Below are 25216 nucleotides of genomic sequence, written 5' to 3'. Positions count from 1 at the left end.
CTCTTCACACCTGACCATTAAAAAATTTATCTCTTGATTGATTTTTGTTTATTGTATGTCAAAATGCTCCTTAAAGAGAAAACAAAAATTTAATTAATTTCAAATTTAACTAAGTGTACCTCAGGTCTTAACTTGAAAAAAGAATTAATTGAAAACATTTAAAACCGTTAAATGGGATGTACAAATCAAAACTGGAACCAAGAGGATAATACAATGTTTCTTAACCTCTCTGAACCCACGGACCACCAAATATCTGAACAGTTCAACAAACCACTAAATTATAGGTCTAATATTTTTATTTGGACCCATGTGAGTACCATTAATGTTTGTGACATACAATTGAATAACTTTCATCATGGTATAATTAACTTTTCATTTCTGGGACGAGACCACCTGTCCTCTCTTCATGAACCACCTTTACTACTTTACCACACACCAACTCCAGTCATATCGCCATATGACAATGTCCAACGTGTGGAGTTTAGTGGGAAATGAAGGCACCATCTATCAGTGGTTGCCCCAGGCTTTGAAGGTGGAGAACTCGTTTTTGATGTTCTTTCCCCGTATTCAAACCCATGAGCACTGATGGTAACCTTCATGGCAGAAGACGAGCATCCTAGCGCTGCACCACTCAGGCATGAACCACCTCTGGTCCATGGATCTTAGCTTATCAAATACAAATACAACGCCATAACAAACGCTATCAAATGCTTGTATAAGATATTCTGATAGTAGTTTTGGTGCTAATAGTGTTCAGTAAAATAAGCCATCCATTGTTTTCAAATGGAAGTCTTATTTGTATCTGTACTATAGCTTTAATTACCATAATTTTAATTTGTTTTAACAGATATTGCTTTCCTTTTGGAAGACCTGAAGGTGCTCTGAAAGCAACTTTATCCCTTCTGGAAAGAGTAAGTATAATGGTGCATTTATCGTAACTCACACTAAAGCATCCATTTATTTAAGAAATAATTTTTTATATTTTAAATCAGTATATTGTATATGTCAATGCTGGACAAATCCTGGGCTCCAGGTTGCTATGGCGACAAAAAATGGTATTGGTAACCAGGGTTTAAGCTAGATAAAATATTCCTTTCAGATTGGATTGGATTTTGGGTTTAATGGTGCAAGGGCCAACAAGGCCAAAATGCCCGAAAACAAATGATTAATTTAAAATAAGATGAAACTTATTCTTGTCAAGTCCAGAAAATAAAACTACGCATGATAAAAAACAATGTTGCGTGAAACGTAAAAAATGACATGAATTATAAAAAAATATAATTTGTCATATCAACCAATGGCATTGATGAATTTAAAAATGCGAGATGCATCGCAATGGTCAGATAAAATGTCACGAAGTGAAAGATGATTCTGACCGACCAAAAGCGGTCATAAAATGATGACGATAGTGCGAACAAGTAAAAGCATGAGCAATGGTAAATGGACTGACAATGAGGGCACTGTGGTTGACTCTCTCGTAATAAAAGATATGATTGTGTGATGCGACTGTGTCCTATGCGTAACTGGGAGAGCAGAACTTCCTCCTTTCAGTTAGTTCTGCAGCTCGAACACCAATGACCAAGTGTGGGCTTGATGGCGTGAAGTTTATTATTTATTTGATTGTTCCAATGATCCTACCAGCGGCGATGCATCACTTCTCGGAGGATTGAGAAGTGGTCACTGGCAGGTACCAAAAGGCTATTGTCAATGTTAGTTGGTGTTCAAGCTGCATTGTCTGCTTTCTCATTGCCCGGTATTCCAACATGATCTGGTACCCAGTAAAATTTTACTGTGATGCAGTTCATGAAAAATGGCATGAATAAATGGATGAATGTGTGAAAAGTAAAAGAACACAATTCTTGCAATGCGCTGAGAGAATCGCTATAAATAATGCATCATTGGTGCCGTTTGCGTTGTATATGACGTAGAGCCTGAAGGATTGCGTACAGTTCTGCCGAATAAATAGAGAATGTGTCGGGAAGTTTGAAAGATGTGCAGGTGTAGGCACAACCGACATGCCCAGGGCTCTTAGAGCCGTCGGTATATATAGGGAAGTACCTGTTGTACCTACCCCTGTGCCTATAGAATATCTGCCGGTATATGACATCTGCTGTGGGGGTCTCTAGAGTATGATGATAATGATAGAGAGACATCTGGCAGAGACTGCTCCCATGGTGCCAATTGTCGAGCAACTGGGGCCACACGACTGATGTCTATTTGTATTTCTTCTACAAGTGCCCTCATACAAAGACCGTAAGACGGAACACATGAAGGACGAACAGCAAAAAGTCTATGAAATGAGGGATTGAAAATGAGATGATGAAGTGGATGATCTGGCAGAGACTTCATTTTGATATAATATTTTAAGGATAGTGGTTGCATCTTAATGTCAATGATGGCTCGTTGCATTCGACATACAGGCTCTCCATTGGAGACGTCCAGAAAGCTCCAGAGCAAATCCTAATGACGAGATGATACACTCAGATAGCTCCGAGGTGCCGACCCATATACAATGGAGCCATAGTCGAGCTTCGATCTTATTAGAGCTTTATGTAAGTGCAGGAGCGACTTACGGTCTGCTCCTCATGATGTAGAAGAGATGACCTTCAAGAGGTTCATCGTCTTCATGCAACAAGCTCTTAACTGTTTTATATGAGGTTTAAAAGTAAGTTTTTTGTCAAATGTGATGCCGAGGAATTTTGTGTCCTCTACAATAGGTATTTGACTACGGTTTAGAAACAATTGTGGGTCATCATGTAGGTCTTGATGCCGACAAAAGTGCATAGCGACAGTCTTGTCAGCGGAGAATGAGAAGCCGTTATTATGTGCCCATTTGCTGATCTTGTTGAGAGCGGTTTGTAATTGTCTCTCGGCTGTCCTCATATTCACTGATTGATATGATATCAACAGATCATCCACATAAAGTGCACCAGTAACAGACAACGGGAGTTGATTCAACGTTGAGTCTTAAAATAAACAGTGTAACACTTCAAATACTACCTTGAGGTACACCTTGTTCTTGAATTTGTACCGAATGGAATGCACCGGAAGACTCGAGCGCCACGAAAGCGGAGGAGTCCTTTACTGAACCCGCCTCAGCAACGGGCTCGTGCCTTTCCGGGTGAGAGCCACCCTCCTTTCACAACAAAATCGAAAATGGGGAGAAAAGCTTTAGCAAAATGCTACACTGCTTATGTAATGATTGATGGTTAGATGTCTACTCATTCCGTAAATTGAAGGCTGAGAGGAGCACAAATTGTTTATAATTTATAGCAGCATATCTGCCAACATGTCTACTCGTTCTGTACCTCCTGTATGCATTTTTGCAAAAGTGGCTACCACTTTTTTCGCATTTTGCAAAAAATACGACCGTAGCTTAAACCCTGTTGGTAACTAAAATTTTCCTGGTGTAGTTTCTAAATTGAAGACTGAGAGGAACACAAAATTTTTGTAATTTATAGCAGCATATCTGCCAACATGAAAGAGGGCCACCATGCCTTGAGAAAGTCAAAAGAAGCTTTATTTGAACCATTATTTTGTACCTTTTTCTTTGAGTCAACATTTTTTGGATCCTAGATTTTTTTGCGATTTGTCCAGCCCTGGTATATGTCAGTGTTCTTCAACCTTTTCACAACTGCTGACCAGTAAAAGTAGTTGAATAATATCTTGGGCCGGGGAAAACTAAGTAGGAGAAATAATTTGTGGGAAAAAAAGTGATTATAGGAGAAATATAGTATGTAAATTGGCAAAGAATAAATAAGCAAGAGAAACAATTTATGGATGGCGAAAAATAAATGAATGATAGGGAAATAATTCTCTATATTTTGCGGAACTTTTTTTTCCAGCTTTTTAGTGCAAATTATAGTTACATGTGTAGGTTGACTAACTTAAATCATTTATTTATTCATTATAAACAATTTTATTTTTTAGGTTTTAATGAAAGATGTTATGACTCCTGCTCCTCCAGAAGAGGTTCGTTCTGTTATAAAAAAATGCCTAGAAAATGCAGCTCTAGTGAACTACACCAGAATTTCAGAGCAAGCAAAAATTGAAGGTTAGCATCAAGTTTGTTATGATTATGACATTTATAAAATGAAATGATTCATGAAATTTACATCAAAAAAGCTTTTTATACATGTTAAAAAGAATTTTTCAGGATTTCTGAGTTTTTTTATGGTTGCTATTAAAAGTTTCTTTTTGTAGCCCCTCCCTGATTTTGGAACATTTGACTTATGGAACTTTTGAGTTAGTGACTTCATCTTAGTTTGTTTTTTTTTGTTTGATCTATCTTACAAGGAAAGGGTAAAAAGGTATCATCCTCAAAAAATTATTAAAAAATTCAAGTGCATTCATTTCACCCAGGAACATTAAAGCCAAAAAAAAATATTAATACTGACAACAGTTGGCTACTCAAAACCTCTTGCAATTCATGGCGATATCCATAAAAAAAACTTTTTTTCTCTTCCCTCTGCAGCAGATAGTCAACTACTTTTTTTGCAGTTTGTTGCATATGCGCATAACAAATTTCCCTATACATCTACCATTTCCACTATTGATATATCTAATAACAATACTAGTTGGTAACCGGTTCTGGTGCAGCTAGTAGAGCATCAGACTGGTAATCAGAAGGTTACGGGTTCGATTTCAGTTTGTCACAGCTGTTTTTTCTGCATTAAAAAAAAAAAAAAATCTCTGATATATTTTTCTTGGCTATTACCCAGTAATCAGTTCATCCCCAACCATGAATGCGGCAAGATGAGGGGTATGGGGAAAGCCCCCATAGGACGCTACCACAGTTCTTACTATTGTGATTATTTTTAATATTGATTCACATAAAAAATCATAAATGCACTACTAAATCTTAACTGTAATCTTATGTCTATGCAAGAAACAACTCATATCGAGGTCACAATATGGCGAGAAATCTTTTTTATTTTTTAAAAACCACGTAGAAAAATGTATATACAGGGTGATTCAGAAAAGATGGAAAAACTTTAAGAGGTGATAGTACATACCAATACAAACAATGGTCATAAAAAATGCATGGTCTGACATGAAACGGCAGCTCCGCAAACATTAAAACACCATTCTTATTGAAATTTATTGGGAGAAAAAGAACACCATTCATGCAAATGTAACCTGGAGCAGAAGAAGAAACTGCAAATCTGCGTCACAGTGAATTAAAGGGCACAGATACCCTGTGAAGTTATTCCAGCGTGCAACCGTTATAGCAGTTGTAACGTACGGGATAATGACACACTTTAGTAATTCTGAAAAAGCAGATATGCATTTCATTTACACATTCAGAGTTGCCAACTGCTATGTATTGTCTGTAGTTTCTACGGATGGTTGCAATAAACTACGGAGCTACAGGAGACACTCTCAATACTTTGGAAAGTTTTAAAAAAATTGTGTCTTTCAGTTTCTTGTGGTGTTTTACTTATTTTTATTATTATTTTTTAATTGCATCAGTTTTTATCATAATGATAAATTTGTATACACATGTGGGAGAGTTCGGAGCCGATTTATTTTGTCTGTGCTTTTAAGGCAATCTGTGAAGCAGAGTCTAAACCCTCCGCTTTACTCAATGCCCAAACACGAAAAAATGTTTTCAATTAAAACCACCACCTCTGTAGGCTAAAAAAAGTTGTTTTTGAGTGGTTCAGCATGGCGTATCTGGACTCGGCTTCATTTGCATGGTCGAGCTCACGGAACTTGTGTCGGAAAGAATGTTTCATTGTAGGAGCTCTGTTATGAAGAAAACGGGGAATGGGATCTAGGCTTGCTAGACGTCTGTATATGTAGCCCACAAGGGTGTATGGAGGTTGGGATTACATTGAATATTCAGGAATCATTAAGGAACTCTGTGACCTCTGCAAGTTGCTTCCAGAGGGGGGCTCATGTGGCCTGAGCCTTCTGTGTTCAAATGCCAATGAGGTGCTGTATTTAATGAACTTTCAATTATTTTTCTTAAATTAAATTTTTGGGGGATTTTTTTTTAAATATGATTGTTATCCGGGGGGCATGGCAATGCTGAATATTCATCACTACTGACAATCTTTAAGCTAATGTTGACATGTTGCGCATTCATTACACAGACAAGCATTTCATTCTTGCATGTTTTTGCTTTTTTCAGTACTACTAAAGTTTGTATGTTACAACTGTTAGAACGGTTGCTTGCTAGAATAACTTCACAGGACTGGCATCCATGACTTTTATTCACTGTAATGCAGATTTGCATACGGTTTCTTCTTCCCCAGGTTAGATTTGCATGCGTGGTGTTCTTTTTCTCCTGATAAATTTCAACAGGAATGCCAGTTTAATGTTTGTGGAGCTGCTGTTTCGAAACGCACTAGTGCATTTCCATTTCATGTTAGACCATGCATTGATTGACCATGCATTCTTTGATGGCAATTTGTTTGTATTGGTGTTACTATCACCTCAAAGTTTTTCCCATCTTTTCTGAATCACCCTGTATGTAGTTTTTCTCCCAATTAGGGCGAGGGTGCGGTGCACATGGGTGGCATATTGTAAGGGGCAGTACCTTTTGTTCAAATATATAATTTATTTTAGTTATGGGACAATTAAAATTTGCACGACACCACATGCTGTCACTCTTTTAAATCATACCTTGACAATGGAAATGTCCAGAAAACTTAGGGGAACAGACAGGGTCTTTGGCTGTAATATCAGAAACAAAAATGGACTATCACATGGAACAACTGTGGATTTTGGTTCTGCCATGGCCCCACATCTTGCAGCAGGGCCCCTAAGCTGGAATCTTTGGCAAGCCCCCTTGTAAGATTTTTCATGAGGCTCTCTAAAGCAAATTTATAGTGTGAAAAAAAAAGAGAATCATCCCTGGATGGAGCCCTGGCAGCCCAACCCAGTAATTCAAGAGCAGTAAAATAAAGGCAAAGAAAGAATTTAAATTTGCACTTGTCTGAGGTCTGAAGCGCAGAAATGCCTCACACTACTTTAATGTCCTCCCTGAGAACCTTGGAGTAGGCATTTTGGCATTAACAAGATTCAACTCTAGCTGGCATAATTAAGAACAGTGAAATAATTCTGGACCAATAAAACAGGACAGTTTCTTCAAAAACTGGACATATAGTCAAGTACATTTTGTTGGTTAATCAATAGTGTGCAGCTTCAAGTGAATTAAAGATCAGGTTTATCTCAGCGTCCCCTTGGCTAAAGCCCTTTCAGCCTTCCACCAAGAGACGTCTTTAGGAGTGGCAGGTGAGCTGGAGCCACCTGTGATAGTGTTGGTGCTGCCATCTAATCTCAAGATCAGAGATAATGCATGCAGTGATTAACATGAAGTTAAAAGAGAGATGGAAATACTACAAGATCAGAGTATTCTGGATTGCCTTTTCCTGGCTTTTATCACATTTTCCATTCGGCACAAACATTGCAAGTGCCTAATGCTTTCCCCATGAAAATTTTTCAAAATTCACCGGTGTCTCTTAGATTTTGAATTGATTTCAAATGCCTGATAATGTTGCAGATAGTTAGACAAATGGCAATTCCATTTCGGGCAAAAAAAAACCAGTTGGATATTAACCTTTGATTTTTCTTGCAGAATTACAAATATTTGTGTTTTTTTATTTAATGGGTGGCAGCAATTGCTGCATAGAAACAGCATTGCAATGGGCTTAAGATTCCATCGCAACACTGTTTCTCACCTGTATAATGATAACAGAGTAGGGTAACCAGATTTCTCAAAATTTGAAAATAAGGCAAGAGTCTTGCTGCAGCGGGTGGCTTAAGCGAGGGTGCATGGGATGCAGTGCACCCGGGTGGCAAGTTGTAAGGGGTGGCAGCATAGACTTTAGTTAAACTTAAATTTTTTTTGAATATTTCACACAGTAAAAATTCCCATGGCATCACACATTCTTTTTTTTTTTGTCATACTTTGACAATGAAGATGTTGAAAACTTGAGGGAATATATTGCAGGGCCTGGGACCATACCTCTCCACATGAGTAAAAGGCTTATATCCCGGGAGGGACAGAGCCTGGGTCATGTCTAGTCTGACGGGACCATGATACCAGAAACAGGAATGTAGTCTACCAGAGGCAGCTCGAGACAGAATTTCTACCAGTGCAGAACTTATTTTTTGTGGTTCCTGCCTATCCCCTCCCCATGCTTCCCACATCCTGCAACAAAGCCCCCTAGATTGGAATATTTTGTGCGCCCCTAAGCCCAAATATTTCAACAGAACCCCTTCTGCAGTTAATTTATAATGTGAAAAGTAAAAATGATAAGAATAGTTCTTGGCTGGAGCCCTGTCAGCTTCACCCTTGTGGGGGCCATTCCTCTCCCTCACAACTTATCCCAACAATTCCTAACAAAAACTTTTCTTTTCATCCTTTTATCTCCCATTTGGCACCTCTCCAGAGCAGACAGAAATAATTTTTGTTAATTTTTTTCTATGTTCACCTCGATTTAGCACCTTTCTTCAGCGGCACCCCACATAGCCAAAATGGGTCGCATGGCCCAAGAGCTTGCTCTGAACTCTATCACAATGGGCAAGTACGCACAGTTTGGTTCTCTCACCTAGTATTTTTTCCAAAATGTTCAAATGAGGACGAAGGAAAAATTTGGCTTATCACTTGTCTACCAAAGCCTGTCACTTGTTTATCATAGCACCAGAAATAAATTTCTTTTCTTTCTTTACCTTTAAAATAAATTTCTTAATAAAAATCAACCTTGCTGTTATACATCATCTTTAAAGGATAAATATAGGTGATTATGGCTCACCAATAAATGCTGTTTTGAGGATTAAGTTATCTGCCACTATTAAGAACAGTAAAATAAATTTGGATCAAAAAGCAGAAAATCCTACTTTAAAAGCGCGGCGTATGGTCATGGAAATTTTGCACGCTGAATAATGATATGCAACTTTCTTCTGAAAAAAAAGGTCAGTTTTACCTCTAAGTCTCCCAAACTGGAGCCTTTTTAGCCTCCCATCACCTATGGGGGGGGGGGGAGCCACACAGGCTTTGCACCCGTTCAGTAGATAAGCTCGAGCCGCTCCTGGTCATCACCCCCGCACAATAGGAAAAATAGTGATAAATGACAAAATAACAGTGAAATCACATTGCTTTCATATTGGAAAATCCCTCCCATACAGTTCTGTATAATTTATGTCGTAATAATCCATGTAGTGTGCACATGTGTGATAAACTGCAAACAAAATAGCTATTAAAGACTATCCTCTTGTTCTTTCCTCCAGCTTTTTGCTCCTAGAAAGGGACCCCCCTCTCTCACTAGTTCTTTTTTTTTTTTCTTTCTTTCATTGTCTGTACTGTACCTAATCATGTTTTGTATGAATGATGTCACTCTAAGACTGTAGGGCTGCAGGATTTTAAAGTCAATTTTTGGCTTCTATTGGCATTCAAAATATTAATATTTAAAATTTGTTGGTTTTTTTAGTGATCCATAATAATTGCACCGGATATTTTATATTTTTGTGAATATTTTACTGAGTAGAATTGGTGGTAATTTTTTCAAAATTTTTTGAGAATGACACCTTTTGGACCTTGTTAGTTTTCTTAGATGAAGACAGGCATTGCAAAAAATTGTGTGCATACTCAGTTAAGCAGTACCTACTAAAGTTCAGACATCTTCCATCCCTTTGTGTTGAGAGTTGTAGCCAAAGTAAAGGTTGCTTTGACAATAAATCATGATTATGTGTGTGTATTTTTTTCTTTCTCAGGAAAATAAATTTCAATTCATGAATGTCATGTAATCCTACCCAACAACTTTAAGAAGGAAAATCTTGATTGGGGCTTTCTGTTACCAGTTAAAACTTCATTCATTCATGTACCACTTAATCACTAATTTTTGTGCATATCATCTTTATTCTACTCAGAGGCACATCCACAAATAAAACATACGAGTCTGTCAGATGACATATACATGCTTGACTCAGATGGTGCAGGGGGGGGGGCTGTATTGCATTGCACATTCTTGAGCTATTCTTTAGAAGCTCAGCCCCCCCCCCCACTGTTTAATGGGGGATTGTTGGGAAACATGGTTGTATACCCACAGGCAATATGTGCAGCTGTACATGGGGGAGAAGTCCTTAATTTAAAAAAAATTGCCTCCTATACGTGAATCTCTTTAGAGTTGGGTTGGGCATATGGCATAAGATATCTGAGACTGTACAGGTTATAAGACCCTTAAATAATGTCCTAGGCATAAAGTATGTGTGAGCATTTGTAAAATTTATTCAAAGGAACATTTGAGTATCATCTACAAAATAAAAATAAAAAAATTAAGAGGTAAATTCATTTTTCTTGTTTCTACTTTATTCAATATCTATCAAATATATACATTCTTCCCGTCTTTCTCTGTAATTTGATGATCAGACCTGAAGAAACTTGTATTTAGAATTGAATCTTTCAATATTACCGGAAATGCTGTTATTGAGGATCCTTAAATCTAGATTCTGAAGTTTCTCATGGATTTGGTGGGATCATAATTTTTTTCTTTTTAAAACACTTTTGATGTATTTACTGTGCGCAAGGTTGTCAACTGCAAGAGTGTAAAATCTAAGTAATTCAGATAATATTTTTTCATAATTTGCTACTTCCTTTCAATTCAAATTAAAGAAGTTTTACTGTTTTTTTTCCCCCATCCTTTTCCTCGAATACATTATTTTTCCCTTTTCCTTCCAAAATCTATTTTCTGTTGACTTTGGGGGTTCAAACTCAGGGGCTGAAGCTGCAGCTCAGCAGCAGCAGCAACAGCAGCTACAACAACAGCAACAACAACAACAACAACAACAAGCTGAAGAAGAAGAAGGTAAATTACCAAAGAACTTGACTTTTCCTTTTCTACACACTCTATACCTCCTTTTTATTTTCTACTTTTTCCATTTTGTTTATTTACCATCATTTCACATATGCATGACACTGCTCAAAATGCAACTACAATTCTATTATCTAATTTCTCGAGCAATAAAATAAAAGAAAGATGCTCTTTCTGATGACAACTTTTTCTCTCTCTTTGAATTCACATTCATTTAAGTTGAAATGAGTATGAGTATGCAGGTTAGCGAGGAATATAATTTTTAAATATTGGTAAGCTTGCATGAATATTTTTAAGCTCCATTAGCCAGACACTTAAAAAAAATTTACTAATTTAATTATGTCCCATTATCTCAAATTCACATAAACAAAAAAGTTTAAAAACCATTGTTTGAGAAAAAAATATTTATTTTCATTAAATATAAAATTCTTGCCCACTTGGGAGGGGTACATTCTAGAGCCAAGTTCCCAAGTCAGAGTTTTCCATGGACTTCTCCGTAGCAAATGTATATACAGCCTATAATCTGTTTCAATCTGAAGTAGCCTTTAGGGAAATTCCATGTAATAGGAGAATTTTTCAAGTTATGAGCAAGTACTACAGACGTTGTATCTATGAAATATCCCTGTGATGTGAGAAAATGATAGACATGATAGGATCATCCCCCTTTCCTAAAACCTTTGAAGATAAGCATCATCTCTAGTGCATGTGTAAGAAAGTTAAAATATGGTACAAATTTCATGAGATTAAAAATTTATGTACTCTCAGTTTATTTTTACTCTAGTCTTTACTTTGGAGCATTTAGAATATTCATGTAATAGGTGGTAAAAAAATTTTTCACCTGGTTTGAATTCATGCTTAGGTTACATAGTTACAATGCTTGCTGTATTATTTCAGTTTTGCTGGCAGCGAATGTTCATAAGTATGGTAAAAATATTTAAAGTGCGTGGAAGTTTCATGAAAATGAATGTTTAGTTTACTTATTTGCTTTAGTTTAAAAGCCTGCATATTGTAACAGTGAAAAGGCCTGAGAATGCGCTTATAAAGCTAATATTGCCTGGCTATTTATGCATTTATCTTTGCTGCATTTAATTTTTTTTTTAATAACATTTTTATTATTACATACCTTGTGTCACTTGTATCATTCAGTATAAAGTGACTGTATTTAAATCACTGTTTCACAAATGAATAGATAAATTGTATAAAATAATTGATGAATAATTTGTGTCTGGAGAAAGTGAAATTATATATGTCATTTTTTTTATAAATTTAATGCATTCATGAAAATTAAGTGGAATTATATTACCATACAAAAAAAAAACAAACAAAGACATGTTGTATTCATATCAAAAATTACGCTCATATGTGCTGTTTATTTTAGCTGATATGAAAATTTTTGAATCAATGAACTTTAGCTGTGAACAAATAAGAACCTTTTTTCAACCCTATACAAGTTATGGTAGAAAAAGAAAAAAAAATTGATCAATAAAAATAGTCATCTTTCTAATTTTTTAAAAAATATATGATTTGTTTTTTTTTTCCAAAGCTGTTGATATAGTTGAATCTCTACAAATGTTGTAAGAAAAATATGCTATAATGTATGAGATAGCCCACATTTGTGGTGATGAGGTGATGATCTTCTGATGAGAAATTTATCCATGACTAAGCGATGCTCTGAAAACTTTCACTTTGTCATCACAGTGGAACCCATGTTTTACAGTTGGTTCTAACAGACAAAACTTTCTTTTGGGCAAAGGAACATTTGGTTGTGTTGATTTTAATACTTACAAAATATATATATATATATTTCCCCCCCCCCCTCCCATATTCGTTTGGGTTACATTCCAGGTTGACAGAATAACAAAAACCATAGGATTTTTTATATATATATCTCGTTTATTTAACGTCATGAGAAGAGCAGGGCGATACAGAAGTAAAAGGGAATGTAAAAATGTTTTCTGAAAGAACATTGTGATTTTTGCTGTCTTTCTTTTTCATATCATCAAGTATGTTGGAATATGATGGTAAGGCATCCTCTACCAATTTTTCTACATGTGAAGAATGTACCATAGAGGGATCTATGTCATCAAAATAATCTATTGCTTGTGAAGCCCTTCTGCTATGTTACTCATGGTGAACTTGTCTTCCACTTCTTGATCTTCTTCATCTGGTATCCCTTCAGTTTCAGGAGCTGTCAATTGCATTAATTTCTCCTCAGTCAATGCCTCTGAATTGCAACTAATTAGCTATTTGACTTCTATATCCATATCATTGAACCCTTCCCCACCTACCTGTTTTGCTAATGTGACAATGTCTTTTATAATCAGTTGGCTCTGTAAAAATGGTTTGCTGCAGCGCACATTGTGTCCAAAGGTTAATCCAACCTGAGTTGATTGTTTCTCTCCTAAGAGCTGTCACGGTTCTAGTGATGACAGTTAGAGACATTAGCAATATGTACTTCTTCCATACCTTCAAGACATTATCTGCATTTGTATCTTCTATTGCGTGTACAATCATCTCCATTGAGTGACGTGCATAGCTAGCCTTTAATGCTCGCATTGCCCCCTGATCAAGGGACTGAATGATAAATGTAGTATTAGGAGGAATATAAAGGGCTTCCACTCCATGAGCTTTGAACTCATTGACATCTGGGTGTCCAGGAGCATTATCCAGTATCAAAAGAACTTTAAATGGCATGTCTTTCCTTTCAAGGTACCTCCTGACTTCTGGAATGAAACACTATTTAATCAAATCCAGGAAAAGTGTTTTCGTAGTCCAAGCATTTTTATTGCTCATCAAAAATACTACTTTACCGCACACCAACTCTGATCATATATCGCCTTGTGGAAATTTCAAACCAGTGGAGTTGGGTGGGAAATGAAGGTACCATCTATTGGTGGTTGCCCCAGGCTTGGTAGATAAATGACTTGTTTCTGATGTTCTTTAGCTGGATTCGAATCCATCCCATGGACCTTGATGGCAACCTTCATAGTGGAGGACGAGCATCTTACCGATGCATCTTTCGGGCACTTTATCAAAAATACTGGGAGCTTTGACTTATCCTTTCTCTTCAATGCTCACAGATTAGAAGATTTAAAAATGACAATGGACTATACACATTTGCATGAAACAACATAGTTAGCTATCTTTATTTGCCTTAAAACCAGGGCTCGCCTTTTTTCTTGGATGATAAATGTTTTTGCGGTATTTTCTTCCAAAATAGTGCAGTTTCATCAGCGTTAAACACCTGCTGAAGTGCATAACACTTCTCTTCAATAATTCTCTGCAAAGTCTTCAGCAATTTTCTTGCTACCTCCTAGTCAGCAGACGCTTGATTGCCAGCGATTTTTACATTGTGCAATCTGAATCATTTCTTAAATGTATGAAACCAACTTTACTTGCATAAAGTTGTGATGAAATAGACGTTTCATTAGCCCATTTTTTCATAAAAGAGTAAATTTTTTTTCACTTTTTCCATTATAATATTACAATCAGAACACCTTTTTTGTAGCAGTCTTGTAGCCACAAAAACACCATTTTCTGTATGAGAAACACAGGGATCCCATAGGCAATGCAAACCCATAGGCAATGCAAAGTTTTTGCTGCCACAGGTGCAGCTACAGCCATGGCTGATTGAATTTAAGATTTCTTTTTTTTGATATATGTCACCGTAGACTTGTTGATTCCGTAATGGTGGGCGACAGCAACAATTGACTTACTTTCACCAAGCATACTCAATACATCTAATTTTTGTTGTAAAGTTTTCACTTTTTTTTTCTTTTTCGAAGCATTATCAGTAGCACTAGAAAAATTATTCTTCCTTATCACACACAACTCAAATTTTGTAAACAAAACACGCGAATGATGATTACTGAGTGTTGTCGAAAAAATTTCCCCAGTAATAGAAAATATAAAACCGAAAATACGGAAATCGCAAACATGGAAACTATGAATACGGGACAGACTGTATATTTTTAAATTCTACTATAACTATAAATTTATGTAGTTAAGTGAATATAGGCAAAGAAGTCATGTTGATAGCTGAGAGTGAAAATTGAGTTCTTTGATTTTATCTTTCATTCATTCTTTTATGTAATGTTTTTCACAAATCTTCTACTGAAATCTATTTACTGACACCTAAAGCAAAATGTTTTGCATTGTTCTACAACAAGGTCTCAGCTGACCAAAAGTGTTCTGCTCTATGCGATGAAAATTTGCGCATAATTCCTACCAAAGTATAATTTTTTATTTGATTCATAACTATTTTTGGTATTTTTTTGTGCACGTTCTTCATGGATTCTTTATAAGGTCTAATATCTTCTACAATTTTGATTGCAGTCGAGAAAACATGGAAGAACTCTTTTTCCTTTTATTGAAATTCTTCCTGAGATTGTTCTCCAGTGGCACTGATTTTCTGTGATGTACCTCACAGTTTTTGATGTATTTTGTTTTGAAGTTGCTGACTAACTTTCATTTTCTTTTGAAACCAATAACGATCCAAAGGACATACTACATAGAATTAAAAAAAAAAAAAAAAAAACAGCAAAAAAATTACTGTTCAATGTTATTTTTTTATTCAATATTCTTGTATTGTTTATTAGTCCAAGGATTTCATTTATTCACTTAGTCTCAGAGAATTCCATTTTGAATTTAATTAAATCCATTTAATTAAGACCTTCATTTGCTCATAAAGGTATCAGTTATTTGATTGTTGTTTATCTGACTGACACATTTACCCTAGATGTAGAGTGGAATGCTTTGCTTTTCATTTTTTTTAATTTAGTAATTTATAATTAGCATAATTTTTGACCATTTGCCAATTTTTTGTAAATATTACTCTTAAAATACTATTGTTGGATTATATGTACTTCATATGATAATATTCTTCAACCTGTGGTCTGCAGGCAGATTTGAAAACTTGATTCAAATTAAATTGAAGGTATTCAATTGTATGCAATTTGTATAAATAAATCTGCATGGATTCAAATGAAAAATTAGACCCAGATACTTTAGAGCCAGGAGGCACCCAGGCCACATTGCCTTATAATAAGGCGATATCGGCCATTACCCTTATGGACATGGGTACTTCTGGAATACCTTTTATTCAATAAATATTCAAATATAAAAAATAAATTGCCAAAATTACATAAGATGGCAATTGATCAAGCATTAACGCTTGTATAATGATTTATTAAAATTATGTTAATTGGTGTACTGAATGTCCATGATAGCAGAGTGTCCTGTCATATGGATTGAATTGTTAATTTGCTAATTTTTAATCTGATTTAAAATCATTTGAATTGTCAGTGATTACTTGATAGTCAAACTCTGTCAGGAATCATCATTAGGATGCAACTTCAATGAAAAGTTGCTAAAAGACCCAAATACTGTAAGTTAGCGGGTTGGTTGAATTGTTGGGGTCAGAAAGGTTGAGAAATGTTGTTCTAAAATACTGTTTCAATATTTTTTTGCTAGTAACTTGCTATGTTACTTTATTATTTTCTTAATTACAGAAATGACAGTAGATGAATCAGCTTTGCCAAGTAAAAAACTTGAAGACCTCATTCATTTGGCAGAGTTATGTGTTGATCTTTTGCAGCAGAATAATGAACACTATGCAGAGGTAAGCATACTTAAGTACTGTGATTGGTATTTGCAGTAACTAATTAATACATACAGTGCTGCCACAGGTATAATATATACTTTTGGGAACATTAATAGCAAATAGTTCAGGAACTACAGTCGAACCCTGTTATAGTGCCACAAATTTTCAGTGAACAATTCTTCCATATCGGGATTTTTTGTAAAAAAAAAAACCCGTTTTAGCACCAACTCGTTATAATGCTAACTATTGTTGGATGTATAGCCTACAAAGTCAGTGTGCCATTTTCCAAGAAAATTTCCACAACATTTCTTCTCCCATCATTTTGCTATTTTTCTAAAAAAGAGTTGGGGACGTATCCGTTTTATTCAACCGGTCAGTCATGTTGATTGTTTTATTATCAGTCAACATGACAACAGTTTAGAGCAAATGCTGTATAAAGAATAAAGAATGGTGTAGTCAGGAGGTCTAGAAAGCACATTTCTCATGAATACCTTGTTCCGGATAATTTCTCAGAAGTACTTGAAAGAAGCAGAGGATGACACAATTGTCAGGACGCACAGATTTATTCACAGGAAGCAGCTATTTTACACATATTTACAAGCAGACAGAACGCTATAAGAACCTCGCACTGCGCTTAAAGTCTCAACAACACTGACTCCTCTCTCTATTCCCCCCATCATTTTTAAAGAGACATAAAATTTTCCAGAAATTCTACCGTAGTACCAGTCTGGCGGCACCACCATATGGAGGTCAATGAAGACCAGTGTTTATCTTTACACATCTGGTTTGGCAATGGGATATTACTGTCCTGAGGGGGTCCTCCAAAAATTGTGCTACCCTTATTTTGTGTAACAATCTGAACGTGCACAGGGATCTTAAAGCTAAACAACCAACCTATTCAAAGGAACAGATTTATTGATAAGGGAAAGTGTACAATGAACATACTGCAGTTTGTTTAACATTGCCAAGATGACTTTTTCAACAGTGCGTGTTTTTTTACGTTCTGGTGATTATATTTTGAGAGTAGGGGTAGTCATTAAGAAATCATCTCCCCCAATTCATGTCAAAAGGAGTTGTTCTTTCAATATCTGAAAGATGGGAAATTTGTGATTATCAAACCAATACGGACTAAAAGCAATGCTGCCACTATTTCCCTTTGTTTATTTTGTTTTTGTACTTGTAAAATGCATTGTTAAATTTATGCAGTGTTAAAATAATCTCACTGGTAGATGTATGTTTTATGTTGAGTTTATATCAGGAAATATTTAAGTAATTGTACAGTGTATAGAATTTTACAAACTTTCTTAATTTAAAATTGAATGTGTATAAGATAGGTTATTTTATCTATATGGAGTAACTATAAGTCACTAAGATACAGTAGTTCATAATAACCGTGTGAATTTATGTAATGCAGCTTCTCTGAAATGCTATTCTGAGCATGATCTGATATACTGCCAAACTCGTTATAGTACCAAAATTCTTTTGGATAGATGGTGGCATTACAACAGGGTTTGATTGTATGTTCATTGAAACAGTGGTCTGCTGTTTACTTTTTGCTCCAACTCTTAGCTTTTTATAGTTCTTATTACTGCAGGAATTATTACTGCAGTTATATTAGACCGCAGGATCTTGTGGATGCCAGTAAATGTTAAAAATTTTTGACTGATTATAGAAAATTGTCAGATTTGATTTTTCATGTGAGTTTATACATCAATTCGATGTGGGTGCTGCTTAAGAAATTTCCCAATACAATCACATACCAATTTGATGTGTGGGGGAAAAATGCAGTTCGTAAAGGAAGGTGAATCATTTGATTGTATGCAACTGGTGCTTGATCTTTTAGGGTGCATCATGCTTCTAATTTTTGTGTTGAGTAGAAATTAAAAAAACTTAGAGTCTGTGAAAGGCTATACTTTCTGTAAGGGAAATGTTCAGTTACCTTCTCATTTTACTTCTTGGCTTAAGCCCTTCACATGCAGGCTTTTGGCAACAAATTTGGATGATCTGTATTTGAAGTATCAATGACAAAACTGAAAAAAAAACTAGTTTCCTTATTTGCATGTTATAAATAGAACGTGGGTGAAGATTAGTGTGCAGTATATATTTCACTTTTACCTCGCCTTATCTTTTTCATCATCCTCTATTTCTCTCTCTCTCGCTAATAAAATATAGTAGAAAGATGCATTATATTTGGGGAAAAGGGAATCACTAAGCAAGAGTATAAAAGGAGCAAGAAAAAAATTTCATTCATAGGATTGTAATGAGGCTTGGCAATGATGAGAAAGGTAAAAAAAAACAGGAAGAGTTGAACAAATTTTTTCATTTTTATTTGGACGAGATATCTCATCTCTGATCATTAACCAGTCAACTGTCCAATTAATTTCTCCGAGCGTTACCCGCAGTGCCCACTTTTTTTTGAAGATGTGCACGCTTTTTCCCTTTTTTTTTCCTTTCTTGGAAGTTTGAAATATTAAAATATTTTTTATAGCATGTTTTTTATAGCTCGAATGTGTAGAGACATAATATGACACCCCAAAAGTGGGGAGGGGCAGTCATAATGTCCTGTGACTAAAAGAAATGCTGTTGATGGATTTATGTGGAACCATAGTAGTTGAACCTTTGCTAAAAGATATATAAGTAATAAAACAGATGCATCTTCGCAAGAGAGTTGGAAATTGAAACAAAAACAATGGGGATTCAGCTTTGCAAAGCATGACAAAGATAATAGTAATAATAATCTCAGACCTTGAAATATAATTGTCAACTCCATCTAGTGATGAGATAATAAAGTAGAAGGATGGCTGTACAGAGATGGCAGCACATGTATGACAAATTATTTTGTCATATCTATGTGAAAAAGACAGAAAAGTCTGTGTGTCGGCAAATGCCATCGTAGGCAACACCATTACGTATATCAGCGACGGCAAATGCCGTCTTAACCACTTGACTGGTGAAAAAGACAGAAAAAAATCTGCACGTCGGCAAATGCCGTCGTAGTCACCAACATTACGTATGGCAGCAATGGCAAATGCCGTCGTAACCACTTGACTGGTTAAGGAGTTAGCAGCCTTAAAGAATCATCAAATTATCATAATGACTCCAGCCATGAAACTTTCATTTTAACCATATTCATTTCATTGTTACAGAAATTTATTTCTCCTAATGTCTGACTTTCATGTATATGTGTAATAGAGAACTACCACTACTGTTTTAATGAACACTTTCAACTCAGATGGATGGGCATTGTTGCCATACTTGCATCAGAAAAAATTGTTCACCTCATTTTGCAACAAATCTTTTTTTACCCACTGCACTTCTATTCCTTCCTATTTGTATACATTAAATTCCTGATTTGCCTTTACTGTGATAATAGAAATGAATAGATATGTTTAAAGCAAAGAATTTCTTGTCTTTAAAATATCATAAACTAGCTGATACCCGGCGACGTTGCCCATCCCATAAAAAATTTATATACGTATAGCTTATTAATTATTTCTTAATCAAAAAAATTTCTGCATCAAGTAAGAAAAAATTACTTTTATTTTTAAATATTTTAATTAAAAACTTGAGGCAATTGCTCGTGGACACACAATATTTTTTGTTTTCCCATCTGGTGTGTAGATATACAAATTTTTGGGATTACCAACACGCGAACAGGCGACGGAAAGCTGTCCGTGAGAAAAACAGGGCTCAAGTAGGTTGATACCTGCCACTGCTAACGACTGGCCTTGCCCTTTGTTGATTGTCATGGCAAAAGTTAAACGAATCGGGAACTGTAATCGCTTTAAAGTGAATGGCATTTCTTAAGTGATAATTGGTATAGGGGCCATTCAAGTATTACGTAAGCAGATTTTCAGCCATTTTTTGACCCCCCCTCCATCCCCTTGTCAGCAAAAGTCAGCAAAACACTGAGCGACAATCGGCCTAAAACTGTAGATTTGTATAAAGAACAGACAAACATACTTTCACATTTACATAGACATACTTTTACAGACACCACTGTACTATAGTGAGTAATGTGTTGCTACTTTATCTTATCCAACTTCCTGGTTCAAACTCTATATTTGATTTTGCAAATGTGTTCCTTCCTTATCAGAGTTTGGTACATATCGAGGTCACTGTGATATTACTTTTATATTCATTCTGGCTGCATCAATGAATAGTTACTTATAACAAACAAAATGGTGCTTAATTTTTGCACACTTGTGTATTCTTTCTCTGCAAAATTTTATTTGCATGATTTCTGATGATTTGATTTCTTTTCTTCAAATGATTCTGTGTGATAATTATTCAAAGATATCTGCATCATTGAACTATGTTGATTTAAGAGGAGATTATGTTGATTTAATGGAGTTGATTTGATTACAACTTTGGCATTTGAATATATTTTTTAAAAGGAAAATAAAAAATCTGCTTCTTTTCTTTCAGGTTATTAATTTTACAGAACTCTGTTTTTCTTGCAAAGATACCTAATTTGGTTCAAGTTGATAAAATAAATGGAATTTACTTAAACATATTTTAAAAAAAAACCCATATAATCAACTATGACTCTTGTGCTGTTTAATTGGGCAATCTTTTTAATTTTTAAGTAATTTTAAAAAAAAATTTAGTTTTAACTTTTATTTCAAGTTAGGAAAAAAAGCCCTTTATAAAATACTGAGTTTTCAAGATTGTTGTAGTAGAAAGGGTATGCAAGCTTAAATTTTCCAAAGCTGATGATTGTGGCCAAACAGTGTTTGTATTACGTCCACAAAATGAATCCTGAGGTTGAGTGATATCAATTAATTTAGTGACTCTTTAGTTGATCGCTGAGAGACTTGATATAAGAATACAGCAAGCTCTCAATTTAAAGGAGCTTGATTCATTCAGATTTAACTAACATAATTTCATGGCTACATTTTTGTGCTTCAATTGAAATGCTATATAAATGGATGTTTCATAGAGCTTAATGGAATTATGTTTTTAAACCATAACTTATTAAAACATTATCCCTTAATTACTCGCACTGGTGTATTTTGTACACCATTTGCTGTTATTTTGTTCCTATCTGTTTATGTGATTGTACAAATATTCACATGTACAAATGTGATACCTGTGCACATCTTAAAATGGACGAAAGTAACTAGAAAAGAACTGGGCGGGTTTGTATGGTAATTTCATACATATTTACTAAGAAATACTGTCTATATACACTGGTATGTAAAGTATACTGCTTGAGTAGTTATGACATAAGACAGAGTAGTCGGGGGTTAACAGCTCTTACATGGCTGCTATCTAGACACAGTAATGCTACGGGTTCATGTAAGAAGTATTTTTTTTTAATTGCAACAGTTGTATTAGAACATGAAAATTATTAAGGAGACATAAATAGAGTCAGTACTGTGATTGAATGGATATGTCCACCATCTTTATTTGCTGCTATGTAGGAAAAGATGAAGACCCTTACTTTTCTAATAGAAAAAATATAGTGAGTAGTAGCACTTAAGTGAGATGCACTTTGAGGATAAAATTATATTTAATGTAATAGCCCTTTGATTTTCATTCATGATGCCGATGAGCACTTTCAAGGGATGCCAAAGTTCTTCAAGATTGAGCAAGGGTGTCAAAAGATGCTTGAAATACTAACTAATTCCATTTCCAGTGATATAGTAAATGTAAAAAACAAGTGGAATCCCTGGATTGAACAGTTTTAAGTTCTTTCATTATTTTAATACTTTTTACTTTGTTCTTGTAAAATAAATAAACCTCTGTGAGAGGTAAAATAACGTGGCAGTATTAATGAATAAGACTTCATCAGAAATAAACTAAAAATTGGCAGTACAAAAGATTGATACATCTAAAAATAGTGTAAACACTTCAATTTATTGTTACTTATAATTAAGTAGCAGTATAATTTGCGTTTTAAGCCCATAATTGGTGCTGCTTCAAAATCATTTCAAAATTTTTGGTATTATGGTACAGAATATTTTTTGTATAGCTTTATCTTTTGTGTGTATATGACGACAACAAAAAAAGTTGGAAATCACATTGTGGAATTCTTCTTTTAAAGAAATAAGTATAAGGTAGGTTTTGTTGTTTCAGTGGAAAAAAGAAAACGATCAAAGATCACCCTCCCTGATATCACGCATGCTTTCTTTTGATGTAGTAAAACAAATGTAACAAATTGTGTTTATCCTCCCTCTTCTTTGCTGAAATGCCTCTGTCTACCTTTAGCTATGACATTAATTTGCATGACATATCAATGTTCTATATCCATGTGTTGTATGTATGTTGTATGTGTGTATACCTGTAATGTAAAAAAATTATGGAATGTTTGTTGTGACATGATGTGATAAACTAACGCTGTTTCTGTGTTTCTTTCTCTTCCCCGCTTTTCCTTCCATTGTTGGTGTTGCCTTGACTTGTGATCTCTCGCAGGCATTCCGATCGGTGAGTGTCCCACCGTGTGTGATCTAGCACCTTCTCTATTCCCTATTTTCACAACTTGCAACATTTGCAATGGGTCGATGTTGTGTACCAGAAAATGTGTATTGATGCATGGCTCTTATTGTGGTGGCTTAGTTAGCTCTGTATATATTTTTTTAATTTTGTTTATGAGTTTGAACATGATTTCTTGTAAATATTGTTGGCTGTGATTACAAATTGCACTGTGCGCACATAAATATATTAGTTATTTACTTACAGTAAAATATGCATTAATGCACTAATTAAACAGTAGAACTTCTCTTATTCTGCCGTACTTAGGAACAAGGTTCAACTAATTTAGAAATAAACCTGGTTTATTAAGAAAGATTAAAACCCAGGGGAATATGAAGGAAAATATATTTTTATTAATGAAAAGTTTTTCCTTCGTATTTAACCCTTGAACTAGTCATTCCACTTTCATACGGTCAACAAAAGTAATCCTGTGCAAAATATGGTTATGCACCAATGTTGAACAACAATTAAGTAAGAAACTATATATTTGGAGGCCAGTTTAGGATAAGATCCAGTTTATGAAAATATTGGATAGGTGAGATGTTAGTGTGTATAAAATATATCAATCATTCTAGCATATAGAGGGAGAAGAAAAGAACAGTATCAAAAATGTGTCAAAAATTATAAGTGCTTAGATGGTTTTTTCTCATATTTATGCAGAATAAGATGCTCATGCTATTGACACAATTCAAAAACTCATGAGAGTTTATTCCCATCCTACCAACTTGTATGTATTTTTGCTTAAAATATTTGCAAAAAAAAAAAAAAAAAAAAATGAGTGGTTGTGTATTTAGGCTCAAATGGTTTTTTTCTTTATGGTAATAATTTTTTTTTGTTATTTTTAATAAACACTGTTTATTCAATAAGTGATTGAAAAAACAGTGGATCGTAAACCTGTTATATAAGAAAAATTGTAAAGTATATAATTATAATTATTATATGTATATAATTAAAAATATAATATATAATTGAAATATATAATTATAGAAAGGGGGTACAGCATTGTTTGATGATGTTTTCTGAAAGAACATTGTGATTTCTGTTTGCCTTTCTTCTTCATATCATCAAGTATGTTGGAATATGATGACAGGGCTTCCTCTACCAATTTTTCTACATGTGGAGAGTGTGCCATAGAGGGATCTATGTCATGAAAACAATCTATTGCTGATTTGAACATGTGACGCCCTTTCACTATGTTACTCATGATGAACTTGTCTTCTACTTCTTTATCTTGATCTTCTTCATCTGGCACCGCTTCAGTTTCAGGAGCAGTCAGCTGCATTAATTCTTCCTTGGTCAACGCCTCTGAATTGCTATTAATTAGCTGTTCGACTTTTTCTACATCCATACCATTGAACCCTACTCCGCCCACCTGTTTCTCTAACGTGACAATGTCTTTTATAGTCTTTTCAGTTGGCTCTGTAGAAATGGCTGTGTCCTTTAGCGCACATTGTGGCCAAATGTAGTGACTGAGGTGACTGTTTCTCTCTTGGAAGCTGCCACGGCTGTAGTGATGACAGTAATGTCATTAGTGAGCCATCCTAAACATTCACAACTCAAATTTTGTAAATAAAACACATGAATGATAATTTCTGAGTGTTGCAAAAAAAAAATTCCAATAAAGAAAAAAACCTGTGAATACCGAAACTACGAATATGAGGGGCCGACTGTATATAATTTCTATTTCAGAGCCCCGCAGCCTCTTTTTATTTATAAAACTTACTGATTCATTTTATTTTCCCTGAGTGACTGCGAAGCTCCTGTGTAGTGCACATGGAGCAACAGTTGAGAACCACTGCTCTAATAATATAAAAAAGACAGTCTAGAAAAAAAGACTTTAGAGGAAGAAACTGCAATATACATTTTGAGAATATCATTTTTGCTCACTAACATCTAATTCATTGTGCTATAAATGAATAGTAGACAGTATTTGCTACCCTGCTTGCAATATGGGTTCTTGTATTCTGGAAATTTTGGTGGCGATTGGTCAAAGCATGTAAACCTGTGTGAAAAAAAACACACACATGCAAACACTCAAAGAAGAGATTTATGTTTCAGAGTAGAAAAAAATTCCCCAGGAAAAAAAATAAAAATAAATACGGAAACCTGAAAAGGAGGACAAAAGGGTGAATTTTCTAAAACATACGAGGATGCTTGAAAAATAACTTCAAAAAGGAGGACATCTGGTAACCCTAATTAAGTTTGTAACACATACATGCACATTCCAATATGTACCAATTCATTGGTAGTTCCGCAGAGGAATATGGACAAGGTGCTTATGTAGTTTATTAGTAGTTGTATGTGTGTGCCTTAGGAG

General features: G+C 35.0%; 1 protein-coding gene across 5 annotated transcripts in view; it reads left to right on the top strand.

Annotated features, from left to right (window-relative positions):
• Cadps (calcium-dependent secretion activator 1) overlaps positions 1-25216 on the top strand; it is a 103421-nt gene that overhangs the window by 55219 nt on the left and 22986 nt on the right. For 3 of the 5 annotated variants that reach the window (XM_089241804.1, XM_089241807.1, XM_089241805.1), the window contains 4 exons: positions 848-911; positions 3931-4054; positions 10725-10814; positions 16331-16440. In XM_089241804.1, the coding sequence (XP_089097930.1) occupies positions 848-911; positions 3931-4054; positions 10725-10814; positions 16331-16440 (388 nt within the window). The remainder of the gene's footprint in view (positions 1-847; positions 912-3930; positions 4055-10724; positions 10815-16330; positions 16441-25216) is intronic. The other 2 variants (XM_089241806.1, XM_089241808.1) reach the window with 1 other exon arrangement.

This window comes from Pholcus phalangioides, unplaced genomic scaffold (genome assembly GCF_987345545.1).
Source record: "Pholcus phalangioides strain wild (caught in Gottingen) unplaced genomic scaffold, Ppha-v1.0 ptg000014l_1, whole genome shotgun sequence".
Classification (NCBI taxonomy): domain Eukaryota; kingdom Metazoa; phylum Arthropoda; class Arachnida; order Araneae; family Pholcidae; genus Pholcus; species Pholcus phalangioides.
Note: the sequence above shows the minus strand (reverse complement) of the source record. Positions and strands in the feature narration are given on the sequence as shown.